At 43.2% G+C, this 27,436-nt stretch overlaps 2 protein-coding genes and 1 non-coding gene across 3 annotated transcripts in view; 1 reads left to right on the top strand and 2 right to left on the bottom strand.

Annotated features, from left to right (window-relative positions):
* LOC122917973 (major histocompatibility complex class I-related gene protein) overlaps positions 1-12,053 on the bottom strand; it is a 35,836-nt gene extending 23,783 nt beyond the window's left edge. Inside the window, 1 exon segment of the mRNA XM_044266131.1 lies at positions 11,709-12,053. Within this exon segment, the coding sequence (XP_044122066.1) occupies positions 11,709-12,053 (345 nt within the window).
* On the bottom strand, positions 11,275-11,414 carry LOC122918900. The gene has a single exon (XR_006386692.1). It is a non-coding gene; the product is annotated as a U4 spliceosomal RNA (small nuclear RNA).
* The window catches only part of STX6 (syntaxin 6), a 46,932-nt gene continuing 31,355 nt past the window's right edge, over positions 11,860-27,436 (top strand). The window contains exon 1 of the mRNA XM_044267232.1: positions 11,860-12,086. Within this exon, the coding sequence (XP_044123167.1) occupies positions 12,052-12,086 (35 nt within the window). The 5' untranslated portion in view covers positions 11,860-12,051. The remainder of the gene's footprint in view (positions 12,087-27,436) is intronic.

Genomic DNA, 27,436 nt, shown 5'->3' with positions numbered 1-27,436 from the left:
ACCATATGCCTCATATTTCCCAGAAGAATTCTAATTTTTGAATTTCCTGCTTTTTACATGATTCATTGAAGTTGTAACAAAATGTGATTTGATACCCATACTCATAAAAGGTTTTCCAGAATAAATATACCTTTGGACATCGGAAAGAATGTCCTTTGTCATCTGTCTCAATCTGGGTTTCACAAAACTAGTGCATCAAGAGCCATGTGCTTCATCTTTACCTTAGGCCTCCTCCCTCTAGTTGCTGGTAACCCCCTGGAGTAAGAGGATTAAGGTCAAGGGGCTTTAAGAGAGAATAGGCAGATATTCCAACTAGTCAGAAGAAAAAGCTACAAATGATTGAATTTCTCAGATGTAGATAGTCTCAATGTCAACCAGGAAGAAGAGGGCCTTAGGGGAGAGGATCATTGTCTTAGAGAAATGTCTTCAGTTGCACGTACCTTGGCAACAGCTCCATGGAAACAGACTGAAGTCTAATACAGTCTATAGCCAAGGCTCACATTTTCTCATGTTAACTGTTTTTGAACTCTAGGCTTTTTTCTAAGCAGATGATCTCCAAATCTGCCTTCTAACACCAACCTGGTTGACAATGCAGGGGGCTTCTCCATCATCAGTCCTTGTCGGTGAAGGATTCAACCATTTGTGAAGCAGATTGATATAACAGATTGATAGCTCCATAGAATTGTGAGTAATACCAAGAGACTGACCTTGGTTATTTCAAGGTTAAACACACAAAGCACATATGGCTGTGCAAGAGGGAACCCATGTATGCCCCGCCCCCCCCACCAGATCACAAGTTCCCATAGGCTGAAGTGAAGAACAGGATGGGTTGTAACGTGTGAAACATCTGGTTTTGGTTTTGTTTTTGAGACAAATTCTATGACGACAGTAAACCACAGGTGCAAATTTGTAGTCATTGTTGCTGCCCAAATTCTCTATGGCTCATCGTAGTCGGATAACTTCGGTTTCTTAGGGATATTACCTTTGTACATAGATTCACTTGGGAAGCATTTATTAAGTGCCTATTCGTCACTAGGTAGTGCCTGGGAAATAAAGAAGAGGGAAATGAGGAGATGTCTCCCTGCCTTCAAGGGAAGAATTTCGCAAGTAGAACCTAGAACTGTGGACAGGCCCTATGGGACTGCAGAGGAGGAGCAGTCTACCGCAGACTATGGAGTCAAGGAAAGCAACAAAGTGGAAGTGACAGTGAAGTTATCTTGACAATTCCTGACCCCAAACACTCTGGTATCTCTTCCCTGTATTTTCCCATCTAGAAGCGCCTACTCAGGGCCTGCATTAGGCACAAACATCAAGTAGACCAAGTCTTTTTCATAATCCTGCCTCCCTTGTTAGCATCCCTCTGTGCTCAAGAATGCTCAGTCAGTGTTGGGGCAGGAAACAGCCTTCACCTGAAGGAAGGGACTCTTTGCATAGGCATGGGCAAGTTTAAGGGAGTTAACGAGGGATAATGGGGCACGCAGAAACTGGTAATCATGGAAAGCCTGTTACTGCCCCTAGAGTTGCAGAGGTAAGAGTAGCAAACAGTTTTACTGAGGCTCACTGGGAGCTAGAACCATGGGGAAGGGACTGTTTAGGGAAAACTGCATAGCAGAGGCACACAGCTACCACCAGAGGCATTACAGAATGAGGGCAAGGAGGAAGAAGGAAATACTCCAACCTCTCTTTCCTCCCTGCTCTCTGATCTCTTTCCTCTCAGGGCCTCCCACTGGGTGTACCCAAACAGATATCAGCCTACAAGAGCAAAGAGGTGATGCAGTCTGTAGCCGTCAGCTTCTCAGGGCGTAAGATAGAACAGAGAAAGGTTGAGTCTAAGGAGTCAGAAGGAAAATAGTCAGGGAAAGCGAACTTTCCTGTCTTTATGGCTGACTGGTTTTATTTCATTTTCTACCAACGATCAGCATGTCAAATATCCACATCCAAAAGTGCTGTGACATTGTGGCAAAGCCTGGGACTACGGGCTTGAGGACCCGTGTCTACTTTAGACTTTGTTCATTACGTGAGTTGAGTCAGCCTCCCTACTCTACGCCTGGGTTTCCTTATCTTGAAATGGGGATATATTCTTAGCCTACCACAAAGGGTTGTAAGACTATCACATGAAAGACTATGTGTAGAGTAGGTATTATGTGATATATAAGCTTTGAGCTTCTAGAAATATCACCCGTTTCCTCCTTCCTCCCTTCTTCTTTCCATCATTTATCTCTTATCCTCACCCCTAGTCTTTCCCCTTTCTGACCTGAATGGTGGGATTTTTCTGGATTAAATTTATGTAGAAGCAGGAACTATGTCTGTCTTATTCACTGTCGTATCTCCCAAAGTGTTTTGCATATAGTAGCTCATCAACCAACATTTGTGGAATTAATATACAGATGATGTGAAAGAGCTTTTGACTGTCAAGTACATGAGCCCAGACTGATTTCTAGACATTGCCTGCCAAACCACTCTGGAGGACCAGCCCCTTGCTGGGTGAGCAGTTGCTTAAGACAGGGAAGCCTGGTACTTCCCGCCCGTGGGCCTTCTCATGTATTTCAGACAACAAAAGGCATGTGCTTTCCCAGTGACATGGATCCCCTAAACAATGGAAAAAAGAATCCTCCTATTCAGTTGATATCTCTTTACACCCAGTAAACAAGTCCAGAACCATCATTTTTATCTTTCTGGGATCTTTTGTGACAAGTAGGGCTTATGGTAAAGAGAAAACAAACAAACAAAAACCAGAAATAAGCCTGAGCAATGGATCTCCCCCACTCTTCAGCACCCCTGAAACTCAGGAAAGTGAGGAATTTGCCAGGAGGGTATTTCCAGAATGGCTTCTACCCCTCAGAAGGCTGATGACATCAAAAGTCTCCAGTGGCTCCACCAAATCTTGCACTGCAGCAACTCAACAACCTAGCAACACCCAGGGCCCTCTCCTAATAAAAACAGGGAGAAATACTGAGTGTCATCAGTTGCTAGGTAGAGTAGGGAGACAAAATGGCAGTGCCCACGGCCTTCCAAGGTGACTTTTAACCCTTTATTGGTCTCACACACTGCTTCATCCTTTTAGTGTGCCTGTCTTGACCCTATTCCCAACTTTTAATTATTTTTGGAGCAGAGCGATGTGCAAAGGCGCAGAAAGACCAACAATACCTGGTCCCTTAAGGAGCTCAAAAGAAAAGAAGCCTTTGGTTCTTCACTGGAGCTTAGTTTGCACCCAGGGTCAAGGTAAAAGATTCACACAAAGCTCCCAGGACTTGAAACTCCCTCCTCTGGCTTCCTGCAATCTTAGACCCCTTTTGTCTGAGACAGTATGTATCACTGACTGTCTGGTTATTTTTAGCTTAGGTCTATCATTCCTTGCTGCTTTAGCACCCAGCACAATAAGCTCAAAAAATGCTTGTTGAATAAAGGAGGGCAAGAAAAAGTCCTAAAAGAAGATCCCGAGAGGCAGTCACTTGACTTGCTTGATTAGAAATCCCTATGATCAAGCTGTGACTATACCGCGGTCGGTCAGTTGGTGGTCAGGAGAGCATATCAAGTTGGGAAACAGCAGCTTAACCTCGTCCGGGAAGCTGGGGGATGGGCCCAGATAGGAAGAGGAAGTAGAGGTGAATGGGAGAGTAGAGTGGAGGCAGGGCCATGAGGAAGGCTGGCTTCTACTGGGGTTCAGGTATTTGGGTCTGTGTCCCAGCTGCTTGATCTTGGGCAGAATCCCACATTGCACCAAGGCTCAGTCTCTTCAGCATTAAAAGCAAATCCTGGCATATGTTGCACAAGGTTATTGAAGTATCAGATGTGGTTCTGTTTATGATGACCCTTGTAGGCAGCAGAACTGTGAATATTGGCTTCCTTCTGTGGTAGGCGGGATAATGTCCTTACCCTCATCAACCTAAAGATATCCACATCCTAATCTCCAGAACCTGTGAAAATGTTATCTTACATGGGATTTAACAGATATGATTAAATTAAGAATCTTTAGATAGAAGATTATCCTGGATTATCTGGTGGGCCCAATGTGATCACAAGAGTCCTTTTAAAAGGAAGGCAAAGGGGTCAGATTCAGAGAAGATGTGACAATGGAAGCAAGGGAGGCCATTGTTGAAAGGGGACCAAAGCCAAGGAATGCAGGCAGCCTCTAGAATGATAAAGAGAAGAAAAAGATTCTACCCTAAAACCCCAAGAAGGAATGCAACCTCCCAGCACCTTGATTTTAGCTCAGGAGACCCACTTTCAAACTTCTGACCTCCAGAACTGTAAAAGAATACCTTGTGTCGCTCTAGGTCACTAAGTTTATGATCATTTGTTACAGCAGCAGTGGGAAACTATTTGTCTTTCATTTCCCCAAAGAAAAAAGAAGCCAAGTAATGAAATCAATATTTGGGAACCTTCCAGCCCCTCCTAACACTTTCTCTTCTCAGATCTTTATGTTTCTTTCTTCCTTTCCTTCTTCTTTTTCTCCTCTGTTCTTCCCTTTGTTCTTCTTTTAACAGTGGATTTCAAAAAGGAGAATCGCGACAATCAATTTGGGAACACTGAAAAAAAATTATATTTAATTTAAAAAAATAAAAATAAAAAGGAGAATTGCTTTAACGGTCCCTAAATTCTTAAATAAATACATTTGATGATAATCAAGATCATAAAGGACAAGTGAAGCCTGCCACACCCCCTAAGCTGGGAATCCCTGGGGTAGGTAAGAGTTCTGTGAATTCTCCTGGGGAAGAACACCTCCCTCTGAGCAATCGTCTATCCTTAAATCTCAGGATGTACTTTTCAGTGTTCTGTACTTATCTTGTTCACTATGGATCCCTTTAATTTTACCTTGGCTTTGTGTGTGTGTGTGCGTGTGTGTGTGTCCTGGCTTTTAATATATATGTATCAAAAAGCCCATCTGAAGAATCTGACCCAATAGGACAGGTCACCCTCAAAAACCAAAAGACAAATTATCAAATTAGCAGGAGAGTCTGTTTGTTAAATAATGCTGTTTTTCATACAATGTAATTTATCACAGTCAATAAATAGTTTCCTCTTGGCTATTTTTAAAAACTCAGTAGGTGTGCATGTGCTCAAGCACGTGTGCCCATGGTGAGTGCATGGGGGTGTTTGTGTGAAGTCTGATCTGAACCATTAGGTACCATTACCTAATCTGAACCATTAGGTGCTTAGATAAAATCCATTTGCTAATTTTGGGGGAAGACTAGCCCTTGTGCAAATGGGCAGTAGAATACTATAGCAAAGAACATGGGTTTAGGAGTCAGACAAACTTGTATTCCAATGGGGCTCTGCCATTTCCTACCTATGAGACCGGGGGCAAATTATCAACCTCTCAGAGCCTCATATTTCTCATGCGGAAAAGGAGGGTAATGACAGTATCCTCCTTGCAGAGTTGTTGTGAGGATTCAGTGAGATCCCCGGTGATGGAACCAAGAGGTGACCAGTTACTTGTTGGGACATTAGAGCACTAGTATCACACACAATCAACATCGGCCCTCTTGAGTCTTCCCAAATAAACCTGCAGTTTAAGGAAAGGCAGTGGGTCTATCTTGTAACCTTAATTCAAGCCTCCTTGCCCTGGCATACAAACAAGTTCTAAAACCTGCCCTATGTAGAAATTCTGGAGCCACTTCTGAAGATGTGCATGGATTAGCACAATGTCTGCTACATAGTAAGTCAATGTTAGCAATCATTGTTACTATGTTTAGGATTCTCTTGTTTTCCAGGAGAGATTCCCTGTACCCTGACAAATTTGTAGAATATGGTAAAGGTCAACCTGTCCTCCTACAATGATTCAAATTCACTATTTTGTCAAGGAGGTCACTGAATTCCAATAACACATTTTAACTTTTAATAGTATCAATATCCATTCATTCATACATGCTTAACTTGCCTTATTCTAGAAACAGTCCTGGGGATCGAGTTCCACGTGGGGCTCCCTGCTCAGCGGAGAGCCTACTTTGCCCTCTCCCTCTGCTCTTGTGCTATCTCTCTGTCAAATAAATAAATAAAATCTTTTTATTTTTATTTTTTTAAAAGATTTTATTTATTTATTTGACAGAGAGAGATTACAAGTAGGCAGAGAGGCAGGCAGAGAGAGAGGAGGAAGCAGGCTCCCTGCTGAGCAGAAAGCCCGATGCGGGACTCGATCCCAGGACCCTGAGATCACGACCTGAGCTGAAGGCAGAGGCTAAACCCACTGAGCCACCCAGGCGCCCCAATAAATAAAATCTTTAAAAAAAAAAAAAAAAAGACTGCTAACTTTTGATGTAGTTTTTGAATATGTGGTCAATTGGCTTTCTCACTTTTCTTTTTTTTTAATTTTTTTAATTACTTTTTGTATTTCTGATTATCCAAGTAAAAATTATGAAATTTTAAATACATTTCTTTTTTGTACATATAAACATTTTCTATGTATAAAAACATTTGTATATATGTATAAATATGTATATAAAATGAAAGAATGTATATATGTTTAAATGTATACATAAAAATGAATAGTGTATGTAAAAATGTATATCATAGGGGCACCTGGGTGGCTCAGTGGGTTAAGCCTCTGCCTTTGGCTCAGGTCATGTTCTCAGGGTCCTGGGATGGAGCCCCGCATCCGGCTCTCTGCTCAGCAGAGAGCCTGCTTCCCTCTCTCTGTCTGCCTCTCTGTGTACTTGTGATCTCTCTCTCTCTGTTACATAAATAATTAAAATCTCTTTAAAAATGTGTATCATGTATTCAATGTTGTGTCTTGCTGTTTTCCATATTTGTCATTATACACTTTAAAACATCTCTAATAATCATCAAATGTATATTCTATAAATTCTTAATCACTGGGGCACCTGAGTGGCTCAGTCAGTTAAGCATCTGGCTCTTGATCTCAGCTCAGGTCTTGATCTCAGGATTGTGAGTTTGAGCCCCGCTTTGGGCTCCACACTGGGCCTGGCTCGTATTTTAAAAAAAATTCTTAATCACTTTTTTTTTTTTTTAAGATTTTATTCACTTGACAGAGACCACAAGTAGGCAGAGAGGCAGGCAGAGAGAGGAGGAAGCAGGTTTCCCACTAAGCAGAGAGCCCAACACAGGGCTCAATCCCAGGACCCTGAGATCATGACCTGAGCTGAAGGCAGTGGCTTAACCTACTGAGCCACCCAGGCGCCCCCTCCTTATTTATTTTATACCAATATGTAGAGAGTAAGAGTGGGAGATGCTGGTAACATCCAAGGAGTGGAAAGAAAATAACCACTGTGTGTCTATTTCCTGTGTCTGGGACTGGGAAACATAGCCATTGCTGGATCAATGGAAACCAACATAAGTGAATGTTTCCTGGAGTGTTCTAGAACACAGGGTTTTTAAAAAATTGGGAAAATGATGAAGAATGTAATACCTAACGTGTACGTAACACTTTTCTCCCTTACTCTGTACTGTTTCAAAAAGGATTGAGAGTGAACTCAGCAATGAAAAACAACTCAAGAAATAAGCAAAGAATTTGAAGGGAGCCTGCTGGCTCAGTTGGTAGAGCATGTGACTCTTGATCTTGGGTCAAGATCCCAAGCCTCACATTGGGTGTAGAGATTACTTAAAAATAAAATCTTAAAAAAAAAAAAGAATTTGAATAGATATTTTGCCAAAGAAAATACACAAATGATCAACAAGCACACACAAAGATGCTCCACATCACTAACCATCAGGGAACTCTAAACCAAAACCGCAACGAGATATTGCGTTACACCTGTTAGTATGGGTACTACACTCTGGTGGTTTCTCAAAAGATTAAAATAGAATTAACATACAATCCAGGAATTTCATTTCTGGTTATATACCCCAAAGAATTGAAAGCAGGGTCTTGAACCAGTATTTGTGCACCTATGTTCATGCATCATGATTCACGATGGCCAAAAGAGAGAAGGAACCCAAGTGACCATGGATAAATGAATAGATAAACAAAATATTGTATGTACACACAACTGAATATTATCCAGCATTAAAAAAAAAAAAAGGAAATTCTGACACATGCTACAACATGAATGAATCTTGGGGACCTTACGCTAAGTGAAATAAGCCAATCACAAGAAGACAAATACTGCCTGTTTTTGGTTAGGGGATTCCTACAGTAGTCAAATTCACAGAGGCAGAAAGTAGAACGGTAGTTGCCGGGGGATGGGGGGAGGGTAGAAGAGAGTCGTTGAGTTGGCACAGAGTTTTGTTTTTGAAAGATGAAAAGAGTTCTGGACATTGGTTAAGCCAACACTGTGAGTATATCTATCACTACCGAATTAAATGCTTAAAAATGGTTAAGATGGTAAATTGTTACTTATATTTTACCACAAGGAAAACATTTTAAAATTACTCTTTAAAAAGGATTTGGGGCACTTACAGCAACCTGTTGATCCTTAAAACAACCCAGTGAGGGAGCAGGTTGGGTATTTTTGTTCCCATTTTAGAGTAGAAGGGATTCCTTTGCTGGGGTGTCATGGAGCCCCCAGAGCTTTTAGGGGAAAGCAATGGCTCCGGTCTGCCCTGGAATCCTTAATGATAGGATGTGATTCTATACTTTCTGATCCTCATTCTCATCCCATCCCTGACCTAGTGACCTGTGCTTGGCGCCCAGCAGGCTCCTTCCATCACCGACTCTCCTACCTTTGCAGACTCGCTCAGGGACTGGAGGTTCTCCTGGACGTCCTCTCAGGACCGCACAGAAAAGTCAGAGGTGCCATGGCAGCCTCTTCCAGCGAAATGAACAGAATCTAAATGTTACAGTTTTATGAGGTCTGACAAACGCATTTAACTGTATAAGCCACACTCCTATCAGGATATACAACATCCACCCCTCAGAAAGTTTCCTTTCCTAGTCAATACACCCACGTCAAGGCAACTACTGTTTTTATTTTTTTTTTATTCCATAAGAATTTTTAAGGGTTTGTTTTTTTTGGAGGGGGGCAAAGGAAATAGGGGGAGATGGTTTTTTGCTGAGATTTTTTTTTGAGTAATTGTGTATGCCAGGACCTGAGGCATGTTAAAGTTAAGAAAAGAAAGAAAGAAAGAAAGAAAGAAAGAAAGAAAGAAAGAAAAGAGAAGTAACTTCCTTTGTTTCTCCCTCATTTTAATTATAGCTTTCCTTTCCATGGGGCCTGTCTGTCCCACCAATCTGAGAGTTCCTTGAAGGCAAGGACCAAGACTATTCATGTCTGTGTCCTCACTGCCTAGCACACAGTAAGAGCACAGCAGATGCTGGGCATTGTTAAGCACCTTTCACACATTAATTCATTTAATTCTTGTGATACTCTGTGAGGAAGGTGTTAGGATGCAGTCCATTTCACAGATGAGAACAAGGAGAAATTTAATAGCTTGCCCAAGACACCATAGTGGGGAAGCAGCAGAACTGGAATTTGAACTTGAGCAATGTGGCTCTTAATCAGTATTAAGAATATGGCTCTTGGGGCGCCTGGGTGGCTCAGTGGGTTAAGCCGCTGCCTTCAGCTCAGGTCATGATCTCAGGGGCCTGGGATCGAGTCCCACATCCGGCTCTCTGCTCCGCAGGGAGCCTGCTTCCTCCTCTCTCTCTCTCTGCCTGCCTCTCTGCCTACTTGTAATCTCTCTCTGTCAAATAAATAAATAAAATCTTTAAAAAAAAAAAAAAGAGTATGGCTCTTAATCAGTATTCTCATCTGCCCCTCAATGACATGTGTTTGTTGAATGCAAGAACAATGATCCTTTTCACCTTCCTATCTCAATATGCCCATAGCCAAATTGAATGGTTCTCTCTCCAAAGTTCTTTTCCCCACATCTGACCTTGCTGTTCCTCCTGGGTCTCAGAAGCATGGAGACCTTCTTTTCTTCCCTAAGATCTTATTTATTTATTTGTCAGAGAGAAAAAGAGAGAGCACAAGCAGAGGGAGCAGCAGGCAGAGGGAGAAGCAGGCTTCCCGCTGAGCAAGGAGCCAGATGCAGGATTCAATCCTAGGACTCTGGGATCATGCCCTGAGCAGAAAGAAGGTAGACATTTAACTTGATGGGCAGACCCTGAGCCATCCAGGCATCCCAGAATGGAGATTTTCACCTCTCTCCTCCCCAGCCTCATTGACTGTCTACATGCCTACCTGCTTGTACTCACTAATCTTTGTCTTACACCTTGCCTTAAGCTCTTCTTTCCGCTTACCTCTCAACTCAGGCACAGGAAATCTCAAACCACCCCTCAGGTGATGGTGAAGGCCCTGATAAGGCCTCCCACCAGCCCACACTGGTACTACCTGTACCCACACTCATGACTGTGCAGATGGACCATGGAGTGACCTTTGGAGTGACCTACACTACCCTTACTTCATCATAATGTATCTGCCTAAGGAGGAGACTTACACTCATTCAAATCACGTACAACGCATGTATAGGCATGTTTCCTTAAGGCACTGGGCAAACTTATGCCTGCCTCTGCATAGGAACAAGACTCCCTTATCTAAGTATTCATCCTAATCCTAAACAAAAGGAACCCATCCACCCTCTCTTGGGGAGTCAAGACTTTGGAAGTCATTCCCTATGATCTCCTTATTTGCTGAAAATAAAAGTTTTCTTTGTGTGACGATTCAACATGGTTCAGTTTCTGACTCACCAAAGAGCAAACTCATGTTGGTTTAGTTGCACCTTTGCAATTGCTGCCCCATTGTTTGGGGGCCTTGGGGTTTACATGTATTATTATTTAACCTTCACGATAATCCACAGGCTAAACATTGTTATTCATGTTTTGAGATGAGAAACCAAATAACAGAATCCAGGTTCACATGGGTTTTGTCTGGCTCTGAGGACTCTTCCATCTCCAAAAGGACTGGTGACCTTGAGCAAGTCACTTAACCTCCAAGAATCTCAGATTTCTCATTCTTAAAATGGGGATAATAATGGTAATTATCTCATTATGAGAGCAACTGAGATAACGGTACAGTGCCTGACACACAGTTAAGTGCTCAGTGATCATCAGCAGTTAAAGTTCACAAAGCCTATAGCGTACATAGCAGGAGAGCTGGCTAATTGTTTTGACCAAAATGCTACTGGAAGGGCTTTTGAACTACAGCGGGGAAGAAATTGCCATAACTGGTCCCTTCTTAGTCTCTTAAAGGAGCTCTCTCCAGGGAAGCCCGGTATGCTGTATAAGAAAAATTACCTTACTCCTCACTTGCAGGGTGCACGGCAATAGAAAATACATCCAGTTTAGCGGAGAGCGCATAGAATCTGTGACTCTGCCCGGTCCAGGGTGTGGGACCACAGGCAGTCTTGAAACCTCTGAACTTCTGTCATTTACAAATTGGAAATAATACCTTACCCCCAGGAAAATTGCGATAATGTACATTCAGCCTTGAGGGCATCGCGGGACACATAGTTTCAATTAGCAATAATCGCGCCTCGGATAAACCTCATTGGCTACGATACTGCCACATAGTAAGAACTACATAAAGGGGTTGTGCAACATTATCATAGTCAGATAATGTATATGAGCGTGCTTTATTGCATGGACAAGATGAACTTATAAATCTTGTCATCAAAATAAAGTGTTAAAAGTACAGGAAAGGTAAAAGGATCATAAAGATCAGGTACTGGGGTATTGCCCTCCCGGACGAGCAAACCTGAGTCGCCAAGGGACTAACTGTAGCCCTCGCCCACCCGCCTCCGAGCCCCGCCTCCAGGGTTGAGTGACGTGAGCCCAAGCCCCGCCGACGGGGGGCGGGGCTGGCCTTGGTCACGTGAGAGCGGGTACGGAAGTGGTGCAGCGGGCCGCGTCTGTGGTTGGCCGCGGCCGCGGGGCTCGGGGGCGGGGTCAAGCCGGCCAGACGCGCCGGGAGGAGCCGGCGGAGGAGGCGGGCGCGGGGGCCGGCGTCGGAGTCGGGGGTTCGGTCTGCGGGGCGATCGAGTGCTGGACCGGCGGCGGTCTCGTGCGCCCCGGCCTGCGCGCGCCAGCTGCTCTGGGTTCCTCGGGCCGAGGCCCCGGCGGCTGCGGCAGACCGGTGGGGTGGGCCGGAGGAGGCTCGGAGGGCGCGGGCGCCCTGTGCGCGGAGCGGGCGTGAGGCAGCCGGGCTCCGGGACGCCATGTCCATGGAGGACCCCTTCTTTGTGGTGAAAGGGTGAGTGTCCCCGTGGGCTCCACTGGAGCAGGAGGTGGCCGTGCTGCCAGCCCGCACCTCCCCGCTCTTCTCTCTGGAGGGGGAGGGGAGACAAGTGGAGGCTAGGGAGGGGACAGTGAGGACGGCTTAGCTTGCAGGGCCATGACCAAGCGTCCAGAGACCTCCCCTCTCCGTCCTACCTGGACTGTGAAAACCGTACCCCCAACCAAGCCCCTGGGGAAGGGGATCCTTTTTGGGCTGTGCGCGGAGATACAACTTAACTTGGGGTGCTAGGGGATCAGCAGCTCTGCAGGTGGGGAGGGCAACACGCGTTCCCAGCCCACACCGGGGCTCTAGTGGAGCACGGGGCCCTACTTCGAAGGAGGGAAAACAGCATCTGGGCAGGAAAAGGGAAATGGTCCTCCTGAGCTTTGTAGTTGGCGTTGATGGGGGTGAGCTCCCATTGTCCATTGAGTTTGGAACGCCGGCCCGCAGAGTGGTGAGACCACAACACGCCCAGAGGCGTCTGAGCACGTTTGCAGGCTGGGCTGCGGGGGAGCAGGGCTCCGGAACACAACTCAATTCAGTGGGGGCGTTTTTACTGAGTAATGTGAGGGGAGGAAAGCAGTCGTTCGAACTCGGCGGTGATGTTGGAAGGAAAACAAAATGAAATCAGCCAAACTAAACTTTCCTCAGCTTTCTATTAGCAACTGGGATTTTCCCACAGTGCTAAAGGAAGTGAGTGCTTTCTTTTTAACTCCCTGATTTCATCCAGGCTCTTTGACAGGTTTCCCCCATTTCTTATCCAGCCTTTCAGAACAGAACTGCCTTAACTTATTTTTTCCCTAGGAGCTGTCCTGACTCCATCTTTGATTGCTCGATTGTTTGGAGATAGAAACTTTATTTGCACTTTGTTAGATTATCTTTGTAGCCATTAAACAAATAAAAAAAAGGGGGGGGGTCGGTTTTCATGCTGTTGTAACTTGTCAGCTTTATGTTTTAAATGTCAGACATAAAAAAATCTGACAACTCCATAGTTCCCAGATCAGGGCTAATAACCACAGAGTGTCCCTTTGCTTCCAACTAGTTGCTGCTAGTTTCTTTTTAATGCTGACCAGTTGCTTGAGTGTTTCTGTTTTTTAAGGATTCTTCTAAGAAAATTTACATGGTACTTTAGGTGAAGTACTTTGTTATCCATGATGCAGTAAAATGTGTATTTCTTAACATTTTCCGTAAAGGTCTCTTTCTTCATCCTACTTAAAGGTAGATGGGAAAACTGAGTTGCAGTTTGATTAGTAATATGTGGCTCTCTACCTGGAAAATGTGTTATTTGTTAGAAGGATTAGTTTAGAGGTTAATTTTTAAATGTTAAAGCTATGTGTCTTTCCCTCAAATGAAAGTTCTTGATGCTCAGGTTGCAAAGGTTATCATCTCTGGCAGTGGAAACCAGGGATAACTAGAAATTTTTTGTTTGTTTGATTTTTAATGGAATCTGAAAATGCTAAATTGCGGCACCATCTTGGCCTTTTTTTCCCCCTGATAGTATCCTATAGAGTCTACCAGTGCTTGCTCACTGATGAGATATCACTGCTGTATCGAAACATTGGCCTGGATTCTTGGTTGACTTTTTTTATCATTTTAGCTTGTGTCCTTAAGGTGTCTGAAGGAAGAGATTGGTGATACCTTCTGCCATAGAAAGTAAAGTTAGCCACAAGGGTGTATCCAGATTGTGACAGGATATTTGGGGAACTGTGTACCTCTGTTTATTGGAAGTATTGAAAATGCATCACACAACGTGGAAAATTAGATGCCTACGTTTTGGCCCTTAGCCTAGCAGCTGATGGTTCTGAGAAACAACTCACCCCAAAATTAAGTAGAAATGACAGGGGATGTATTGAGTGCTAAAACAAATGTTACAGAAGATTAACGGGCCCAGTAGTTCTGAGAAAAGCAACTCATTAGAATTGGTTATGATTGGAAAAGCTTTTAGAAGTAGTAGTAGGTCTTGAATTAGGTTATGAAGATGGGTAGAATTGAGATAATTCAGGCCCGTGTCTCATCTGGACTCTTATTAAAAGTCTCTTATTTGGGGTGCCTGGGTGGCCCAGTGGGTTAAGCCGCTGCCTTCGGCTCAGGTCGTGATCTCAGGGTCCTGGGATCGAGTCCCAAATCGGGCTCTCTGCTCAGCAGGGAGCCTGCTTCCTCCTCCTCTCTCTCTCTGCCTGCCTCTCTGCCTACTTGTGATCTCTCTCTGTCAAATAAATAAATAAAATCTTTAAAAAAAAAAAAAAGTCTCTTATTTGGTTTGCCTGCTTCTAGTCATCTGCCTTTGGTTCTTTTGGGTTAGTGCTATCTAAAATATAATGTGAGCCATATATGCCATTTTCCTAGTAGCCATCTTATTTATTTATTTATTTATTTGACAGACAGAGATCACAAGTAGACAGAGAGGTAGGCGGAAACAGGCTTCCTGCGGAGCAGAGAGCCCGATGTGGGGTTTGATCTCAGGCCCCTGAGATCATGACCTGAGCTGAAGGCAGAGGCTTAACCCGCTGAGCCACCCAGGCATGCCCTAGTAGCCATCTTAGAAAGTAAAAAGAGGGGCGTTTGGCTGGCTTAGTTGGTGGAGCATGTCACTCTTGATCTCCATGGCATGGCCCAACAATGGGTGTAGAGCTCACTTCAAAAAAAAAAAAAGGGGGGGGTAAAAAGAAACTAGTGAAATTAATTTCAGTTTCATCCTTAACGTATTCAAAATATTTCAGCAGATGGCTGATATGAAGATTATAATAGGATATTTTACTTTTTCTGTACTAAGTTTTCAAATTTGGAGTAAATTTTACACATACAGAACATTTCAATTTGGACACTAAATTTTCATCAGGAATGTTTGCTCTATATTTAGAGTATATTGAATTTACAGTTGAAAGAGTAGATTCACATACCCAAACATCCCAGACATACTTAAAAATTTTCCAGTAACTGAGTTGCATATCAGCTTTTAAATGTAAGTTAATTGAAATTAAAAAATTAGTTCCTCAGTCACAACCAGTGCATTTCAGGCATTCCATAGTCATGTGTGGAGCCCGTGGTGGGTAGAAGACGTGTAGCTCTTCTAGAACCCAAGCAGTGGTTCCGCACTTAACATCATTTCGTGGCTGCCTATTTAAAGTCCAAACTCTTCATGACCACCATGATGTAGCCGTCCTTTACCCTCCGGCCCGTCTGCCTATTCTCAGCTCAGAGCTCCAGCAAGGTCAGGCTTAGTGATTACGACCACAGTCCTGGCTGCTCTTACTCCACGTATACCCACTCTGCCTGGTTCACCCACTAAGCTTTGAAGGTCAGTGTAAGCAACTGCATTGCCTCCAGGAAGTGCTTCCCTTGGCACTTGTAACACGTTTTTACACCCCTTCCTCTGGCTGTCTTTCATTATTAGACTATGAGCTCTGAGGGTTTGGGGCTATTTATTTTTCCTGTATTTCCAGCCCAGCACCTTGAATATACGGTGTAAATGTGAAATAAATACTCGTGGTGGTGGTGGTGGTGGTTGAGGAGTAGTGGTTCCTGGGTGGGAACACTGCCAACAAATGCCCCGAGACGGGCATTGTGTATTAGAAATGATCAAGGAGTGTGTCCCAGGTGCTATAGGAAGTTTATTTAGGGAAGTAATAATAATAGCTAACATTTAAAGGATACAGCTCCTGTCCAGGCGTTTCGAGCTAAGTAAGGACTTTATAAACATTTTCACTTGATAGGAACAGCTCTGTGATGTGGGTACCACCCACATTTAGAGATGAGGAACCGAGGGAGCCCAGAGGGGTTATTTGCCTGGGGTCACACAGCTAAGAAATGGTAGACCCAAGAACTGCCTGGTTCTACTCACACTGTTAAAACTTCACAATATAGGTAGAATAGGGTCAAGGAGAGTCTCATTTTGAAGCCATTGGAGATTTTTCAATCTGGGAAATGGAATGAAATGAGGGTTTTGGGGAATATTGATCTGGTAGTACTGTTGGAGACATCCATGTGAGGAAAGATTTAGAAGGGGACCAGTTAGAAAGCTGTGTTAATTGAAATATGCAGTTCTTAATGCCCAGATGTTTCGGCTAGGTTTGTGAGGGTTTGACACGATCAGTGTCCCATTCAGAGCAGAATGCCAGGACACAGAGGAGAAAACCACCACAGTAGGGCAGCTAAGCTCTCTGGGCATGTGGGGCCCCAGCCTGGCCTCATTCCCAGTGGTGTTTATAGCACCAGAACTCGGTGTCTGAAACTCCAGGGTCTCCTGAATCACCTCCCCCTGCCCTTCGCTCGTAGCCTCTTGGGTGGATCCTGTCCTTGTGCTGTCACTGGGGCAGCTTCGTTATTCGCCTGCATCAGGTATTGCCCATGTATCTGAGCACATCTGGTTGCTCTGGTCCCACTCTCTTCCCTCCCTCAAGAAACCTGACCAGATCTTCCTCCTTTGAGCTCGCCACTCCCGACTCCACTCCTGACTCCATTCTCCTTCAGTCCCACGTCTGCTTGGTCATCATGTCCTATCAGGGCCATCCCTTGGATACTTCTGGAATCTCTTCTCCCTCCCTATTTATGGTTCTTCTACCATAGTGCTTGTCCTTGTTCTCTCCCACCTGGACGTCTGCAAGCAACTTCTTCAGCAAGCTTTGCACTGCTACCAGATGTGTCCACAGAGACACGATTAGGTCACTTCTCTATTCAGAATCCTTTATTCTAACACCCTTATGGAGTGTCTGTTTTTGTGTGCTAGGAGCTGAGGGTACAGCAGAGAGCAAACAAAATCCCATTTTTACGGAGACTACATTCTAGGGACAGGAAACAGACCAATAACGTGGTATGTCAGGTGGTGATAAGTTCTGTAAGAGTAAAGGGAGGTAAAGAGAAAGGAAAATGGATTCTGGGTGTAATTTTTCTTTTTATCTGACTTCAGGAGGCAGTGAAGTTTGGTGAAAGAACTGTTTTTTGGTAATTGAGCGGACCCAGTGTTGGGATCATACCTTTCAATTACTTGGTGTAACTTTGGCTATTGAATTCTCCTCTTTGAACCTGTTTTTACAAAGTGGCTTAGCACTGTACAAAATTGACTTAACAATACCTGCTTTATTGGTTATAAGGATAAAGTGAATTAATACGTGTAAATGGCCTAGCAGTTGGGGGCACATGTTAAATGCCCATAAACATTCTCTTTTAACTGTTTCTGGGGCGCCAGGGTGGCTCTGTGGGTTAAGCCTCTGCCTTCAGCTCAGCTCTGGGTCTCGGGGTCCTGGGATCAATCCCTGCATCAGGCTCTCTCTCTGTTCAGCAGGGACCTTTCTCCCCACTCTTTCTCTCTGCCTACCTCTCTGCCTACTTGTGATCTCTCCCTCTCTCTCTGTCAAATAAATAAATAAAATCTTAAAAAAAGAAAAAAAAAAGTCTGTTTCTGTGATTCCAGCCAAATAAGGTGCCCTTTCTGAGAGGAAAGATGACGTCTTACTGGTTTTTGAGTAACATTTAAACTAATGTTAAACCAAAATATGCTTATTTTAAAAAATCTAGGAAACAAAAATATAAAAAGAATAAAAATTTCTTGATATGCCACCATCCAGAAATAATTTGTTAAAATTTTTGTGTGTTTTTGATCTCAACTTCTATTAATAGTTATAGGCAGGGGGCGCCTGGATAGCTCAGTGGGTTCAAGGTTCTGCCTTCGGCTCAGGTCATGGTCCCAGGGTCCTGGGATTGAGCCCCACATTGGGCTTTCTGCTTGGCAGGGAGCCTGCTTCCTCCTCTCTCTCTGCCTGCCTCTCTGCCTACTTGTGATCTCTGTCTGTCAAATAAATAAATAAAATCCTTAAAAAAATAGTTATAGGCAATATTTTTCACCAGTTTTTGATCTCTTACTATGTATTAGGCACTGTGCTAAGAACCTAACAGTAATTATCTTTTTAGTCCTTACAAAGTAAGTACTCGTATTATTATTATCATTGTACAAATGAAGAAAATGAAACTTAGTTAAAACAAAACAAAACAAAACAAACTTCAGGCTTATACACTTATAAGCAGAAAGGCCAGGATTTATATATGTGTATATTATTATTATTGAATAATTGTTTTAGAAATTGGGATCATACTGTATTATAATCTTTTCATCTGTATATTTTTTTCTTTTGAGGCACCTTATTTACACATATGTATTATATCCCTAGAAAAAGGATCCCGGGATTTCCCCTCCTTTGTGTTTTCATCTTGCTTCTTCATGGTCCATGAGGCTACTTGTGAGAGGTTGATTGATCCCAGAGATTGTCCATATGATGAAACCAAGCTAGTGGTACGGGAGCAGATTATTCTGCCATTTTTCTAGATCTTTGAGTACATCACATCTGGGGCTGATCGCTCCACACATGTTTAACCTGCCTGTGGGCTTCACAGCAATTTTCCCGGCTCTCTGATTTCCCGTGACTTCACATTCGCCAGTGTAACCCTGCTTCATCCTCGCAGTCAGAGACGGGACGAGGACTTTGGAGCATGGCCTAGGAAGAACCTGGCGTTTGCCTCTTCTCAGCGTGGCTAATGCTCTTGAGCAACTCTGCCAGGACATTTGTGTGCACGTTGTGGCGGCACTGAAAGATGGCGGAAAGGGGACTGGAGGGCCATCTGTATTTTTTTATATCCTCAAAATGTCTTCAGTGGGGGGAGCTTTTGAGGACTACGTTGTATTTTGCCATATAAATGTAATATAAATGATTACCGAGGATGACAGGATGTTTCTAGTTTTTCACTATTACAAATAGAGTAGTGGCAAGGAGAATGAATGCCTGACGGTCTTTATTGCTGCTTCTGATTATTTCCAGAGCCTGTATTCCTGTGGCAGAATTGCTAATTCAAAGAGTAAGCACGTTTTCAGAGTTTCCGATGCGTATTACCAGATTGCCCTCCAGAATATACCCTGTCTCCGCTCTCTCTCCAACCCCCATCCATTTACCCTGATCTCTTAAGAGACTTTTAAGAAATCATTACTCATTTGCGAAGAGAAAAAAAAATGCCATGTTTGAATCGTGTTTTTTTCATCTTTGTATTTTGTTAGGGACTCATGTGGTGCTTGTTTGATGAGTACATACATTTTGAATTTTGGGTTCTGTATTTTTCCCTGTCTTATTGGCAACTTTTTAGAATTTGCAACTTCTAATTGAACTAACTTAGAAAACCACAAAATTGAGCAATGAGAGTCTGTTGGTACCAAGTGAGCCTCTCCTGTAGGTAAAAGGCATGAATGTTGTGGCTCTTTAGTATTTTGTTTTGGAGGCTTTGTGTGCCTGAGTAAGGATCATTTCCAGGTTCTTGGCTGTGGATCAATGTTGAAATAATGGCCTGAGTAAGCAGATGAGCAATATGGTGTATGTTATGTTGTATTCTTTTTTTTTTTTTTAAGATTTTATTTATTTATTTGACAGAGATCGCAAGTAGGCAGAGAGCAGGCAGAGAGAGAGGAGGAAGCAGGCTCCCTGCTCAGCAGAGAGCCCAATGTGGGGTTCAATCCCAGGACCCTGGGATCATGACCTGGGCCGAAGGCAGAGGCTTTAACCCACTGAGCCACCCAGACACCCCTCTTACGTTGTATTGTTTAATTGGCATTTGTCTGTATGTGCTGCCTTCTTAACTCTAGATTGTGAGTTTCTTGAAGGCGAGCATTGTGCATTTTATTCACGTTTTTGAAAGAACTATTTATTGATATAATCACTGAAAAAGAAATCACTTGCTTGCAAGGAAATCTTAGTGTAATGAAATGAATGTAAGTGAGATCTCACATTCTGCGTTTTAAAATCAGAATCAGATGTTTCACCGTAAAGACTTTGCACACATTTGTTTTAAGTTTATTGAATGCCTAATACTATATTTGGCTGAAATTGTAGTCTAGTTGGACAACACTATGCAGATATGCAGAGTGTAGGCAAAAGACAATGTGCATTGTGTGTAAGATTTCAGAGTAGAATTGAAATGTTATGGAGACTGAAAAAAGGAAAGACCGCAGTAGGACTGTTGGTCAAGGACATTTTAGTGAAGCAAGTATAGGGTCTCATTCTAGCCCTTAAAGGAAATGTCTGCTTTTCATTTGCAGAGATGTAGGGACTCTTTCTTTGCTGGGGAAGCAGCCAGCAGAGGTCTAGAGCCAGAAATGAGAAAGGGGAGGATGGGAAGGAGACCTGCCAACTGACACAGATTTTGTTTTAGTGAAAAAAATCAGGTTGGATATTAAAGTCGGCCAGTTTGGGGGAGGAAGATGTGGAATACCCAGCTGAGGAGTTTAAATTTAATCTGTTTCCTATTGTAAGTTCTTTTTTTTTTAAAGATTTATATATTTATTTAACAGACAGATCACAAGTAGGCAGAGAGGCAGGCAGAGAGAGAGGAAGGGAAGCAGGCACCCTGCTGAGCAGAGAGCCTGATGTGGGGCTCGATCCCAGGACCCTGGGATCATGACCTGAGCCGAAGGCAGAAGCTTGAACCCACTGAGCCACCCAGGCGCCCCTGTTTCATATTGTGAGTTCTTAACTAGCAGTTAAGAGGCAGTTTTAACTAGCAGTTACTGTTTACTTGCCTATGGTCAAACAGCTGTTAAGGGTTCAGACCCAGGTCTTCTGATTCCACAAAGAAAATAGATTTGTCCGAAGGCTTAGCAAAGATGGGATTGAGTAGTCTTGGTACTGGAAGGCACCTCATAGTCAGAGTCAGAAGCGTATGACACAAATAGCCAAGATGCCCGGGCCCAGTTCTGTGTGTTTAACGAGTGCAGACTAGTTATCTTGAAAGTTTCTTCCAGATCTAAAATCCAGTGATTGAACTTAAGTAGAAGTTGTGCAAGGTGAGAAGAGGAAGAGTGTCTAGACAAGTTTGAAATCTCGGAAGATAGAGGCGCTGTTGACTGAAAAGAGGAAGTTAGAGAAGGAAGCAGACTTTTTTTCTGCTTTATCTGTTTGTTTGAATGCTTGCTTTTTATTTATTTATTTGTAGGCAGGATAAGATCAATTTGGTTTTAGGCAAATGGAATGGTCCTGCAGGCAGCCAAAAATCCAGGAATTAATCCTGGGTGAGGGTTGGTAATGCTGTTGAGGAGTGGAGTTGTCAGCTAAAGGGATCCTTTGAACCTCGTGAGTATTGATGAGCACCTAGAAGTTCTAAAAAGTGCTGAGAAACACTAGGACCAAGTGGAAGAAAAGGAAAGAGAAAACTGCTAGAAACTAAAAGCACAATGTCACAAAAACAAAGGAAGTGAGAGTTTCAAGAAAACAGCTATGAAGGCTGTAGTGGCAAGTATAGTGAAAGTGAAGACGAGTTCAGGCCAGTCATGACTTTGACCTGCGGTGTCATTGGTAGTAGTGGTACTATCCCAGGGGGGATGTGGAAGCAGCAGCCAATTGAGGTCAAAATTGTATATAACCGTAGGTAAATAAGTAGAGTCAGTTTTTCCCCCACAAGAGTAATTGCAAAAGGTATCACAGTACAGTTGAATTCAGAAATGACAGTGAGGTCAAGTGAGAGGAGTGTGTGTGGTTTTCGCCTCAAATACAGAAGATGTGAGTACGGAAGCCAAGCAGCAACAAGTGCTCCTCCCTTACCTAGCACGAGGGATTGGTGTTGGAAGAGGTTGGGAGGATATGGGGCGGGAGGGGGATATGGTTTCAGAGGCTCGCAGAGCCCGAGTTTTTCAGATTTCATTACTAGAATGGACACCGTCTGCCTTTCCTAGCCTCTCAGTATATTGATGAAGCAGGAACCTCTCAGTAGAGTTGTGCAGAATGAGCGCTGCCTGCCCCAGATACTGGTCTTGTGGCCGAATGTCTTCTTCTACAGGTGGCCACCCCAGTATCTAGCCTGCCCCGTTTGCTTTTCTGAAATTGTGAAGCTGACATTCACCTACCAAGCTGAGATCCTAGTTCCTTTCCCTGGGACCTGATTGCCTCCCCTGACAGAATGAGGCAGAGATGACACTGCTTGACTCCCGAAGCTTAAGTCCTAAAAGATAGCCAAGCCCATATAGCTTCCACCTGCTTCTTCCTGACTTGGGACGGAAGGCAGGGGTGTCCGGAGCTAACATGTGAGAGGTCCAGCCATACTGCAGCTGCTCTGCTAGGGAGATCATGTGCAGAGACACAGAGACCCCACTGGGGAGCCCATGTTTTTGCAGCCCGAGACATTGTGGAGCAGGGACCAGCCATCTGGTTTCCTGACCTGCAGAATCCATGAGCATAATAAATGCTTGTTTTACTCCCACTAAGTTTTGGGATGGTTGTTATATAGCCACAGGAACTGGAACAGATGCCAATTTGGAGTCTGTCGGCATGGTGAAAGAAAAAAGGAGAAATCAGAAGGCTGACAGAGGTTGCAGCTACAATTACTCTGCAACGTGTTGGCATAGCCGAATGGCAGATTCTGCAAAATCAAAGCTCCCTAATGGCTGAGATACTCCTTCCTCCAACTTTTCTGAGAAACTTGGCAAGATCTAGAGAAGAAAACTTGGTGATTTTAATGGACATCTAAATGTATTGCCTTTAGTCCTAGAGGTTGGTTGGGATATTGGGCCCTTCCCCATGGTAGAACAGACTAGAATGTTGTATGGGAGAGGCTCAGCTAGCAATGACCGAGGGTTAGTGTTTGGCTTCGGAAACAAACTAGGTTAGTTCTGACAGTGTCAACTTTTTATGTGTAATGAGTGGAAGAATCTGGTTTTGAAAGCTTTGATGACTTCATTTTGGTCCAAACGATTCTTCAAAGATGTGGACTGTGTTTTCACTTTTGACAGTTGCCTGGCAGTAGCTCTCTGAGCATTGATGTGGACCACAGTGAGGGACCTTCATTCTGGTGTTCATGGAGTTTAACCCATGAGGATATGACAGGTCCCTTGATTTTGATAGACCATTTGGTAGACAGCAAGGTGGAAGATCTTCATCCCTGGCATTTTCCAACACTGTGACTTCTGTTGCCCATGAACTGGGTAAGACAGAAATGACTTTGGAAACATCTGTAACAGATGTAGCAGCAGAAAATCTGTTTGACTGTTGTGGGGACCTTCTCTGGGTCAGGTGCTAACCCTGTACTTCTAGGAAAGCAGTCAGCAAGTTTTTGGTGACATGGTGCCAGACAGGATTCCCAGAGCTGTTGGTGAGCAGATGGTTAACCTAGAAGTCTGCTTAGCCAAAGAGATCCAAAAAGTCATGGTATACCTGGCCTCATGGAAAGTTCTGGGCATCAGACTTCACCAGTCATTCCCTTCACATAGTTGAAAGGAAAACCTCAAATAAGTAAACCGCACTTCACAGGAAAAGGAGAGCAGTGTTTTGTGATTTTAACCTTTCTGGAGACTACACAAAATTGGATCTCTGTTGCCCAAGGAGTCCGCCACTGCAGCTGTCTGGTCAGGGTGCTGGGCTCACGTGGGCTGTGCAGAGCCACCTATGCTGGGCACGTATGTGGGCGGGAAGAGGGGGGATGCCTAACCCGCCACTTCTTACAGAAACGATTCCGTTGTCCTTCCTGAGAGAGTAGTGTGAAGAAAACTCAGTGGGCTCTTCTTCCCTTGTTAAAACCCTCACAAATCTCAAACAGATCACGCTATTATATACTCCTCTGTCTTTTTGTTGTTGTTTTCCTCTGTCCTGATTGATTTCCTTGGAATGCCTAGTGATTGTAAATATTTAGTTCCAGGTATTTACAAATGGTTCCTAATTGAATGAGTTGTCTCACTAGAGTCTCACACATTATTAGGTGTGGCTTGGGGCTCTTGAAACTGACCAGAAATCCCAAGTTCTCTTGAAAATTCTGGTTACCATAAATATCTGGCTTAAAAAAGGATTTGTTTGTGACACACGATGTTTTCTACTTTCCTTTCATGCCTTCTTTTTTCAGGCTAGCATTAAACTGAAATGAAATTGGGAGGTGTTTTAAACTTTGAGGGACCCCACAAGCTGCTGTTAAAATAGGATTTCATGACACATTACAGGTTCTGGCTCTTCAAGACTTGAACAATTGATAGTTTTCACCTTTGTAATTCCTTGAAACGTTTGTCTTAGAACTGCAAAATAATCACCACTTTCCCTTTCTTGTGTCTGTGCCACTAACTGAAAACCTCTTGAAAAAATAAGAGATTGAGGGACACCTGGGTGGCTCAGTTGGTTGAGCGGCTGCCTTCGGCTCAGGTGATGATCCCGATTGAGTCCCACATCAGGCTCCTTGCTCGGCAGGGAGCCTGCTTCTCCCTCTGCCTCTGCCTGCCTCTCTGTCTGCCTGTGCTCGCTCTCTCTCTGACAAATAAATAAATAAAATCTTTAAAAAAATAAAAATAAAAAAATAAGAGATTGAGAGTGGAATAAGCCAGGTCACTGGGCAGGCCTGTGGGTGTTGAATGTTATCCTGGGATTGCTTTGTGGCATTTTTCTGATTCCTGCCATTTCTTTGATATCTTCTTCAGAACATGCTTAAGGACTCCTTGATTTCACTCTGTGCTACTAGAATTGAATCCATCTGTGTGCCCCCTCCTCCCCATCAAGTCCGACTATCAGTGTCTTAGGAGTTGCAGTTACGAAAGTGTGGTCCTTGGATCTCAAGGGGTTCTTGACCCTTTCATGGAAGACTCCCTTAACCTAAAACACTTTTCATAATAACTCAGATGTCATTTGCTTTTTCCATTGTACTAACATTTACACCAATGGTGCAAAAAGCTGTGGCGGGTAAAACTGCCCTGCCTTAGCCTAGGTCAAGGCAGTGGCACCAAACTGTACTAGTAGTTACTGTGTTCCTCCCTTGCAGTGAAAAAGAAAAAAAGGCATATTCCCCTAAAAATGTTCTTCATTGAAAAATTAAAAATTATTAATTGTATCAAATCTTGATCCTTAAAGACACTTTCTGTTTTTTTTTTTTTTTTTTTTTTAAGATTTTATTTATTTATTTGACAGAGAAAGAGATAGGAAGAGCAGAAACACAAGCAGGGGGAGTGGGAGAGGGAGAAGCAGGCTTCTTCACTGAGCAGGAAGCCTAATGTGGGGCTCAATCCCAGGACCCTGGAATCATGACCTGAGCTGAAGGCAGGTGCTTAACAACTGAGCCATCCAGATTTTAAAGTTCTAATTTGTCTACCGTAAAATTGATCTTAATTTTTAGTGTACATTTCTTCACAATTTGACAAATGGATACAGTTGTGTGCAATCACCACCTCCACAAATAAGATATAGGACAGACCCATCCCCCCTAAAGGTTTCTCTGTGTCCCATTGTAGATGAACTAATGTGAGTTTGCTCGTTGGTGAGTCACAGATAAAACTGTGTAACGAGCACTGGGTGTTCTATGCAACTGATGAATCACTGAACTCTACCTCTGAAACTAATAATACACTGTATGTTAATTAATTGAATTTAAATAAAATTAAATTAAAAAAATACTGTGCCAGGTGGGTTGTTGCACAAAGGAAACTTTATTTGCAGCAAATAAGGAGGTCACGGGGAATAACTTTCAGAGCTGTGATTCCCTGAGCAAGTGTAGATGGGTTCCTTTCATTTTGGATTAGGATGATTATTTAAAAAGGGGAAGCTTGTCTGTCATATGTAGAGGCGGGTGGAAGGTCGCACATGTGCCTTCAGGAAACATACCTGTGTGTACATTGTATGGTAGGTAAATGAGGCCTATGCTCCTCTGTGGGTGGAGAATTTAATATTATAATGCGGTAAAGGTAGTTGTTGGTCATTCTAGAAGTCACTCCATGATCTGTCTGCACAGGCTTGAGTTGGGGCTTACACTCAAACTGGTCTGGGTGGTCTGGGCTGGCTGGAGGTCTTGTCAGGTCAGTTGCTATTGCTTGAGGGGTGGTGGTTTTCAATTTTTGACAATTATGATTAAAACTCTACTCTAAGAATTTCCAGGTGGTTGTGTGAATGTACGTTTTCATGTCACCTAGAAGTGAGATTGTTGGGTCATATGATAAATATGTTTGTTTGCTTTTTAAGATTTTATTTATTTATTTGACAGAGAGAAGGAACACAAGCAAGGGTAGTGGGAGAGGAAAAAGCAGGCCTCCCACCGAGCGGGGAGCCTGATGGGGGCTCGATCCCAGGACTCTGGGATCATGAGCCGAGCCAAAGGCAGAGGCTTAACTACCTTTGCTTACCAGGCGCCCCAATAAACCTGTTTAATTTAAGAAAGGCATGTTATTTTCCAAAGTGGTTGTACCATTTTGTATTCCTACTAGAAATGCACAGGAGTTCCAGTTACTCTACTACCTGGTCAGCCTTTGGTGTTGTCAGTCGTTTATTTTAAACCATTCTCAGTTAGTAGTGGTATCTCATTGTGGATTTAATTTGCATTTTTCTAATAACTAATGGTATTGGACATCTTGTGTGCTTAACTATCATCCATATGTCGTCTTTGGTGAAGTGACTATTCACATCTTTTGCTCATTTCCTACCACCCCCCCCCATTTCTTAATTAGGTTTGTTTTTCTTGCTAAGTTTTGAGAATTTTTTTTTTTAAAGATTTTATTTATTTATTTGGCAGAGATCACAAGTAGACAGAGAGGCAGACAGAGAGGCAGGCAGAGAGGGAGGGGAAAGCAGGCTCCCTGCTGAGCAGAGAGCCTGATGCGGGGCTCGATCCCAGGACCCTGAGATCATGACCTGAGCCGAAGGCAGAGGCTCAACCCACTGAGCCACCCAGGCACCCCAGTTTTGAGAATTTAAAAAAAATTATATTCTAGATAAAAAGACATTGATCAGTTATGTCACACAAATGTTTTCCCCCAGCCTTTGTACACATTTTACTATTCTATGTGACGAACTGAGAGTATGGCAAAGCTCTTTTGCTATATTATGGTATAAGATGGTTGTCTCTGAAAAGCAATTTGTGATTGAGTTGCTAGCTGAAATAGCTCGTTTTTGTTTTTTGTTTTTTTTTTTTTTTCCTGCACAGACTCTCATTTTTACTTGAAAGTATGCCTGGCAAACTGGCTATTAAGACTTGCATATGTTCTCAAACTTGAAAATTACCTAAAAAGTACTTGAGATATTTTCTCAAAAATGAAGAAAGTGAACCTGTCACTTAATAGACAATTGACAGGTTTTATTGCAGATGATAAAATTAGAGCCTTTAAAAAAAAAAAAAACCGGAATTTTGGAAAGTTTCTATCAACTCCTATTATCTTACAGGTTCCCAGTAGTTAATTTTTTCTGATGAGATTGGTGGTGGTGTTATATGATTTGGGATATTGTTTAATGAAAAGAGTCAGCATTTTCAAGACCTGTGGTACTCAGCAAACTAATACTTTCCAGATGACAGTATATGTGATAAAATCAATCATGGGTAGCTAAAGGATCCATTCAAAATACTAT

This window comes from Neovison vison, chromosome 10 (assembly GCF_020171115.1).
Source record: "Neovison vison isolate M4711 chromosome 10, ASM_NN_V1, whole genome shotgun sequence".
NCBI lineage: Eukaryota > Metazoa > Chordata > Mammalia > Carnivora > Mustelidae > Neogale > Neogale vison.
This window is presented reverse-complemented; position numbering and strand designations above follow the sequence as displayed.